This window comes from Carassius auratus, chromosome 12 (genome assembly GCF_003368295.1).
Source record: "Carassius auratus strain Wakin chromosome 12, ASM336829v1, whole genome shotgun sequence".
NCBI lineage: Eukaryota > Metazoa > Chordata > Actinopteri > Cypriniformes > Cyprinidae > Carassius > Carassius auratus.
In genome coordinates this window covers 313,770-322,583 of record NC_039254.1, presented here as the reverse complement: position 1 = coordinate 322,583, position 8,814 = coordinate 313,770, and the positions used below count along the sequence as shown (strand labels likewise).

General features: G+C 34.1%; 1 protein-coding gene across 1 annotated transcript in view; it reads left to right on the top strand.

The window, feature by feature from the left end:
- The window catches only part of LOC113111370 (uncharacterized), an 11,112-nt gene extending 2,787 nt beyond the window's left edge, over positions 1 to 8,325 (top strand). The window contains exons 3-4 of the mRNA XM_026275998.1: positions 7,069 to 7,350; positions 7,631 to 8,325. Coding sequence (XP_026131783.1) covers positions 7,069 to 7,350; positions 7,631 to 7,896 — 548 coding nt within the window. The 3' untranslated portion in view covers positions 7,897 to 8,325. The remainder of the gene's footprint in view (positions 1 to 7,068; positions 7,351 to 7,630) is intronic.
- The last annotated feature ends 489 nt before the right edge of the window (positions 8,326 to 8,814 follow it).

Below are 8,814 nucleotides of genomic sequence, written 5' to 3'. Positions count from 1 at the left end.
TATATATATATATATATGGCTCTGCTCGCGTTGGTCATGGTTGATTTCAATCCAATGTTTCAGTCAACGTTTAAAAAAACACAATCAAAAGTAAAAATACGCTGGGCGCTATCAAAAGATATACAGTCATGTTAATTTGCATATTGTGTATCAGTTTATTTTGTGACAGTGACCACATAACAAGATTGCACCAAATGACTAATGCACAGAATGTTCCATAATAATAATTGTTACTTGTTAATGCATTAGAGTAAGTCAGTTAGATAGTCAGTTAAATTGCCAGGCCTAACTTAGTCTTTTACACGTGAAATGACATGGATGCGTGCATTTCATTCACAATTTGAATTTATTTATTATTTTTATTTTTTTATTTTTTTTTTTGAGATAGAGAATAACAGACACACATAAGTGTTTCCTTTGAAGGCAGGGAAGACAGCAGTGCCAAACCATGAAAAAGTTTTTTTTTTTAATTATTTATTCTCAAATGTAATTAATGGATATATACAGGGATGACAATAAACTAAATAAAATGTGCTTTATTACTGCATTTGTTTACAAGTAATTTTATTCAAGTAAAAAATAATAATAATAATAAAATCAATAGGATTTACTGTAGAATTTACCTTTTTTTTGGTCACTGGTGGCCACCCATTTGGAGGCAGTGCCCCAGCATGCCCCCTCCCCCTCCTCCTCCACTGAGACACGCCCCCTGTCAGGAGCTCTATTTAACTGCTTGTGCAACAGCAGAGAGAGACAGAGCGGAGTAAACTCAGACAGTGAGGACAAACCGACCGCAGGTGAGAAATAATTCCCTCAACATTTACACATTCATAAGCAACTACTGGAAAATATTCAAATACATATATTAGACATTTAGCAATTTTATTTTTTTTTAAATGTCGAATATAGAAAACTTTTTAATGTGGTTTTGTCTGATTCGTGTTGCAGGGTTTTCTAAAGAATTATACTTGTTTTTCTTTCAGCCAGTAACAGATACATTGTCATAAACGGAATGTTTCAAAAACACATTTTGCTGTGTGCTTTCAATGTCTTACTTTAATACATTTTGGGATTTTGTGTGTATTTTACACATGTAATCCCTTCAGCGCTTCAAAATTAAGTGTAAAACCCTGCAACTGAACAATATTTAAGTGTCTGTAGAAATAAACTTTGTAGTAAATTATCCTCTTTAATGTCTCTTTAAACTCTCTGATCTATAATACTGCCTTATTTGTCCTAAGTTGAGTTTAATTTCTAATGTAAATTTCAGATTTTTTTATATTTATATTTTTTTTTCCATTTTGCAGAATTACAACCATGAAGGCTGTGAATGCAGTGCAACTGTTCTCTCTGTTTTGGACCTTTTACTGCTCTCTGTCAAGCTGATGAAGGTAAGAGAATAAACTTCAGCTATGTGTGTGAGAATTTAGAAGATAGACTAAAAATTTAAGAAAATGGGGGGAAATGGTTTATTATTTATTTATGATTTATTAACAATACATTGTTTAATGCATATAAATGTGCTCTTTTACTTAAAACAATGTTTACACAGGTATCAAAGGTATCACAGGTATTTATTGTTCAGTTGATTAAATGATATACATTATTATGTTTCAGATATCAGTGTAAGCTGTGAGAATGTGACTGGATCTGTGGGGAAGGAAGTAAATCTCCACTGCAGCGTCTCAGTGAATTGCCTTGATTGTTCCATTGAAATGTATAAGTTTCTATACCCAAATGAATCAGCCATCTGTAAAGAGCCTCTTAAAGACTCCTGTAAACAGAGTAAAATCTTCACATGCCGCTACACTCCAACAACAGCAATGACAGAACAGTTCAGCTTCTTTGTGCAAACAACCTGTGGAACAAAAAAAACAAAATTCACTGTGGACATAAACAGGTACAGCATATTCTGTTTCTATTTCAATAAATGTTTGCAATTTACTGCCATGTGTATGGCCTAACTGTTGCATGATCATGGTTTCTAAATAGTAATGCATCTCTCAAGATATTTACAATCAGAATAGAGATGTTTAGATTTGCCTGTGAAATCAGTCTGATCAGATTCTCAATAGCAGAAGTGTTTTGTGAAGGTCTGTGTCTGCAGGCTGATAGACTTAAGTTAAGTTTATGACTTTAACACTATCATAAATCATTAAACATACATTCATCTTCCAGAGTCATCTCCAGTCATAGGTGCAACTAATGTCCTGGATCTATGATTGAGGAATCTAAGAATAATGTCATCACTCCAGTTGTGGGCATATCTGTCATCCTCCTCATCATCATCATCTTAATGGCAATTATTATCAAAAAACAATATTTTGGGCTCCAGAAGAAGATGTGCATCAAACATGGCAACTGTCATTGTCTTGAACAAGTGAAATACTCCTCACCGGGGCCTGACCAGTGTTCGATAAATATTATTGATTCAGCAAAACCAAACTAATGACTTTTATTTGACTTTTCATGTAGTGCTCATGAAACACACAAGCTTTATTTGAACTCCACTAAACTACATACTCCACTATCTCTTGTATCTCAAAACTACTGAATATATAACTCTGGTGGTTGATTTAAAACCCAGTTTCTGTTTATACAAGTGTCTGTGAAATAACAGTATATTATTGATCTGTATGATCAGTGTGTATATTTGTACAGTAAATGTGACTGTAAAGAGGAAACACAGCGAAACTCAGACTGTGTTTGGGTTTTGCTCTTTTTTTTCTGACTTTAAAGGAATGTCTGAAATGAATGCCAGTTTGGTACAGTGAGTGTTAATATAACTTAAGTTTGGAAATAATTTTTTGTTTAATATTCTACACTTGAAGTGTGGCTTTGTACAGTGGTTCATTTATATAAAAATAAAAAATGTATTACACTTTGTATTGTTGGTATGTTCCATGTATTCCACCGATAGAGTAGCAGAACAAACAATAAAACTGCTAGTAACATACAGTAGTGTGTCTTTATGTTAACATGCAGATCAACAAGAAACATATCAGAATTAGAACAAAATGTTTGCAAACTAAAAATTCCCCTGCTATTCTCAGAGAGAGCTTTAACTTTAAACATTAAATGTGAAGTTGTCCGATGTAATTGTAGACAGATTGTTTCAAAGCAGCTTTATAGCGATAAACAGTAAAATAATGATTCAATGTTGCAAAACAGAGATCCGTTTTAAAAAGACAACCTTAAACAGTCATTATTTTGTTAAAATCAGTTCATTGTGTGATTCAGTTTCATTCAGTAACTTAGTAATGAGCTTCATTTCTATCTTTTTCAGATCTACTGAAGCTTAATTTCTTTCATTTCTCTAAACTGCCACATAGCTTCTGTTTCCTCATATATTTCATCATCATCCTTTAAGGCAACAACAATAAAACTAATGACAGACAAGTGACAGATAGATGCGGCACATTGAGAAACCATGATATATATGTGACTGGAATGAACCATGTTTATTGATATAATTGCCAGCTGTCATTAAATGAAATACAGATTTGCTGGTATTTGAAAATTTTAAGCAATAGAGAAGGTGACTTTATTATCAACAGTATGTGTAGTAAATGGTTCTCTGTGGTGCATTCATGCTGCTTCACACTTTTCATAGTGTGGGATCTTTCTGTGTTGCTTGTGATATGTCCCGTGCAGAAACTGGAAGATCGTCCAACACTTCCTTCTTCCCCAGTACAATTTTTAACCACTGTTGGCAGTGTGGACATTGAGTCAGCTTTCACGTGGGAAGCAGATTTCCGATACTCAATGTCATAATTATAAGCCATCAGCACTAAAGCCCATCGCTGCATTCGAAGAGCTGCCAAAGTTGGTATCGCTGCTTTTGGTCCGAGAATCGCAAGCAGAGGCTTGTGGTCAGTTATTAGTGTGAACTTATGTCCGTAAATATATTTATGAAACTTGCTTACACCATAGATGATGGACAGGGCTTCTCGTTCTATTTGACCATACTTTTTCTCGGTTTCCGTTAGCGTGCGAGACGCAAATGCTATTGGACGCTCCTCTCCATTGTCCATAATGTGCGAGATCACTGCGCCCACCCCATAAGGTGAGGCATCACACGCTAATTTCAGAAGTCGATTGCCATCATAATGCACCAGCACTGTGCTACTGAGCAACAGCTGTTTCACCTCCTCAAAAGCCATATCACAAGCAGCAGTCCAACTCCATGGTAGCTTCCTTTTAAGCAGATTATGTAAAGGCTGAAGCCGACTGGAGAGATTTTGGAAGTAACGACCATAATAATTTAGGAGGCCCAAAAAAGACATTCATTCAGTCATTCAGTGACATTGTTTGGTTTTGGGGCATTTACAATCACTGCTCCCTTTTCGTCAGTAGGATGAAGTCCCTCTTTATCAATAAGGTGCCCCAAATAATCAACACTGCTTTGCATGAACTGACACTTTGAACGTTTTACTCTGAGGCCATACCTCTCCAGTCTGCTAAGCACTTCATCCAGTTTCCTGATATGATCCTCTTTTGACCTGTCAGTGACAAGGATGTCATCCAGGAAACAGGTGACATGATCTGTGAAATAACAGTATATTATTCTTCTGTTTGATCAGTCTGTATATGTGTGACTTGTTGACGTGTTGTGTAGAGATCGATATCTGGATTCTGTTTATGGGAAGCTACACCAGTTAAACTAGTAAAGTGGGTGAGAGTGCAAAGAGCTGATCTGTATTCATTGTTTATTTGAGTAAGACAAGTTACACTGAACAAAACACTTTTGCTTTTGACAGATTTCTGAACAATAATTTGAGAGAAATAGGCATTTTGTGTACATAGAACAAGTCTTAGATCTTTTAGTTCAGCTCATGAAAAATGTGGGCAAAAACAAAAGTGTTGCATTTATAATTTTGTTCATGTTAAAGTATACATGAACTTATTTTTCAACCAGACATTTTTATATATTTGAGGGGTTATTTGTTTTTTAAATCAAGAGATTTTAAGGTAGAATGATTTAGTGTAATTCTACACAGTTTAAATCAACCTTGAGATCAGTTTTCTGAAATCTGAGGAAAGAATGATATCTATGCAATTGGCAGATTCTTTTATTCAAAGCAACATTTGAATTCAATATTTATATATGAACCCAAAATCTGTTTGCATAACACCACTGTCTGCTGTTTGAGATAAAGGTGCATCTGTTTGAGAAATCATAACTATTCCAGGAAAGAGAACAAACTGACACGTGATGAGTATTCAGAGTCAAGACAATGCCTCATTCCATCACCTGAAAAAACCACAAGACTTGAAAGGGCCACGGAGTGTGTTGAATGAAAACGAGTGTAATCATGGCAGATGAACCACAGACTGATTTCACTGCAGAAACAATTACAACGTCATTTCATTTTATTCTGAATGTTTATGGTGAATTTACTGCTGATTGATATCTATACTGCAAGGTAGCTAATATTATATATATATATATATATATGGCTCTGCTCGCGTTGGTCGTGGTTGATTTCAATCGAATGTCCAGTCAACGTTTAAAAAAACACAATAAAAGTAAAATATGCTGGGCGCTATCAAAAGATATACAGTCTTGTTGATTTGCATATTTTGTATCCGTTTATTTTGTGACAGTGACCACATAGCAAGATTGCACCAAATGACAATATGCACAGAATGTTCCATAATAATAATTGTTACTTGTTAATGCATGAGAGTAAGTCAGTTAGATAGTCAGTTAAATTGCCAGGCCTAACTTAGTCTTTTACACGTGAAATGACATGGATGCGTGCATTTCATTCACAATTTGAATTTATTTATTAATTTTTTATTTTTTTATTTTTTTTTGAGATAGAGAATAACAGACACACATAAGTGTTTCCTTTGGAAGGCAGGGAAGACAGCAGTGCCAAACCATGAAAAGAAGTTTTTTTTTTAATTATTTATTCTCAAATGTAACTTAATGGATATATACAGGGATGACAAAAAACGAAATAAAAAATGTGCTTTATTACTGCATTTGTTTACAAGTAATTTTATTCAAGTAAAAAATAATAATAATAATAAAATCAATAGGATTTACTGTAGAATTTACCTTTTTTTTGGTCACTGGTGGCCACCCATTTGGAGGCAGTGCCCCAGCATGCCCCCTCCCCCTCCTCCTCCACTGAGACACGCCCCCTGTCAGGAGCTCTATTTAACTGCTTGTGCAACAGCGGAGAGAGACAGAGCGGAGTAAACTCAGACAGTGAGGACAAACCGACCGCAGGTGAGAAATAATTCCCTCAGCATTCACAAATTCATAAGCAACTACTGGAAAATATTCAAATACATTTATTAGGCATTTATCTATTTTTTTTATTTATTTTTTTTTTTTTTGTCGACTATAGAAAACTTTTTAATGTGGTTTTGTCTGATTCGTGTTGCAGGGTTTTCTAAAGAATTATACTTGTCTTTCTTTCAGCCTGTAACAGATACATTGTCATAAACGGAATGTTTAAAAAAAAACACATTTTAAATGCTTTCAGTGTCTTACTTTAATACATTTTGTGATTTTGTGTGTATTTTACACATGTAATCCCTTCAACGCTTCAAAATTAAGTGTAAAACCCTGCAACTGAACAATGTTTAAGTGTCTGTAGAAATAAACTTTTTAGTAAATTATCCTCTTTAATGTCTCTTTAAACTCTCTGATCTATAATACTGCCTTATTTGTCCTAAGTTGAGTTTAATTTCTAATGTAAATTTCAGATTTTTTTATATTTATAATTTTTTTTCCATTTTGCAGAATTACAACCATGAATGTTGTGAATGCAGTGCAACTGTTCTTTCTGTTTGGGACCTTTACTGCTCTCTGTCAAGCTGATGAAGGTAAGATAATGAACTTCAGCTATGTGTGTGAGAATTTAGAAGATAGACTAAAAATGTAAGAAAATGGGGGGAAATGGTTTATTATTTATTTATGATTTATTAACAATACATTGTTTAATGCATATCAATGTGCTCTTTTACTTAAAACAATGTTACACAGGTATCAAAGGTATCACAGGTATTTATTGTTCAGTTGATTTTATGATATACATTATTATGTTTCAGATATCAGTGTAAGCTGTAAGAATGTGACTGGATCTGTGGGGAAGGAAGTAAATCTCCACTGCAGCGTCTCAGTGAATTGCCTTGATTGTTCCATTGAAATGTATAAGTTTCTATACCCTAATGAATCAGCCATCTGTAAAGAGCCTCTTAAAGACTACTGTAAACAGAGTAATATCTTCACATGCCGCTACACTCCAACAACAGCAATGACAGAACAGTTCAGCTTCTTTGTGCAAACAACCTGTGGAGTGAAAAAACCAAAATTCACTGTGGACATAACAGGTACAGTACATATGTTGTTTATATTTCAATAAATGTTTGCAATTTACTGCCATGTGTATGGCCTAACTGTTGCATGATCATTGTTTCTAAATAGTAATGCATCTCTCAAGATATTTACAATCAGAATAGAAATGTGTAGATTTGCCTGTGAAATCAGTCTGATCAGATTCTCAATAGCAGAAGTGTTTTGTGAAGGTCTGTGTCTGCAGGCTGATAGACTTAAGTTAAGTTTATGACTTTAACACTATAATTAATCATTAAACATAAATTCATCTTCCAGGGTCATCTCCAGTCATAGGTGCAACTAATGTTCCTGGATCTATGATTGAGGAATCTGAGAATAATGTCATCACTCCAGTTGTGGTCTTATCTGTCATCCTCATCATCATCTTGATGGCAATAATTAGCAAAAAACAATATTTTGGGCTCCAGAAGAAGATGTGCATCAAACATGGCAACAGTCATTGTCTTGAACAAGTGAAATACTCCTCACCGGGGCCTGACCAGTGTTCGATAAATATTATTGATTCAGCAAAACCAAACTAATGAGTTTTATTTGACTTTTCATGTAGTGCTCATGAAACACACAAGCTTTATTTGAACTCCACTAAACTACATACTCCACTATCTCTTGTATCTCAAACTACTGAATATATAACTCTGGTGGTTGATTTAAAACCCAGTTTCTGTTTATACAAGTTTCTGTGAAATAACAGTATATTATTGATCTGTGTGATCAGTGTGTATATTTGTACATGTGACTGTAAAGAGGAAACACAGCGAAACTCAGACTGTGTTTGGGTTTTGCTCTTTTTTTTCTGATTTTAAAGGTATGTCTGAAATGAATGTCAGTTTGGTACAGTGAGTGTTAATATAACTTAAGTTTGGAAATAATTTTTTGTTTAATATTCTACACTTGAAGTGTGGCTTTGTACAGTGGTTCATTTATATAAAAATAAAAAATGTATTACACTTTGTATTGTTGGCATGTATTCCACCGATATAGTAGCAGAACAAACAATAAAACTGCTAGTAACATACAGTAGTGTGTCTTTATGTTAACATGCAGATCAACAAGAAAAACATTTCCTCAGAATTAGAACAAAATGTTTTGCAAACTAAAAATTCCCCTGCTATTCTCACAGAGAGCTTTAACTTTAAACATTAAATGTGAAGTTGTCCGATGTAATTGTAGACAGATTGTTTCAAAGCAGCTTTATAGCGATGAACAGTAAAATAATGATTCAATGTTGCAAAACAGAGATCCGTTTTAAAAAGACAACCTTAAACAGTCATTATTTTGTTAAAATCAGTTCATTTTGTGATTCAGTTTCATTCAGTAACTTAGTAATGAGCTTCATTTCTATCTTTTTCAGATCTACTGTAGCTTAATTTCTTTCATTTCTCTAAACTGCCACATAGCTTCTGTTTCTTCATATATTTCATCATCATCCTTTAAGGCAA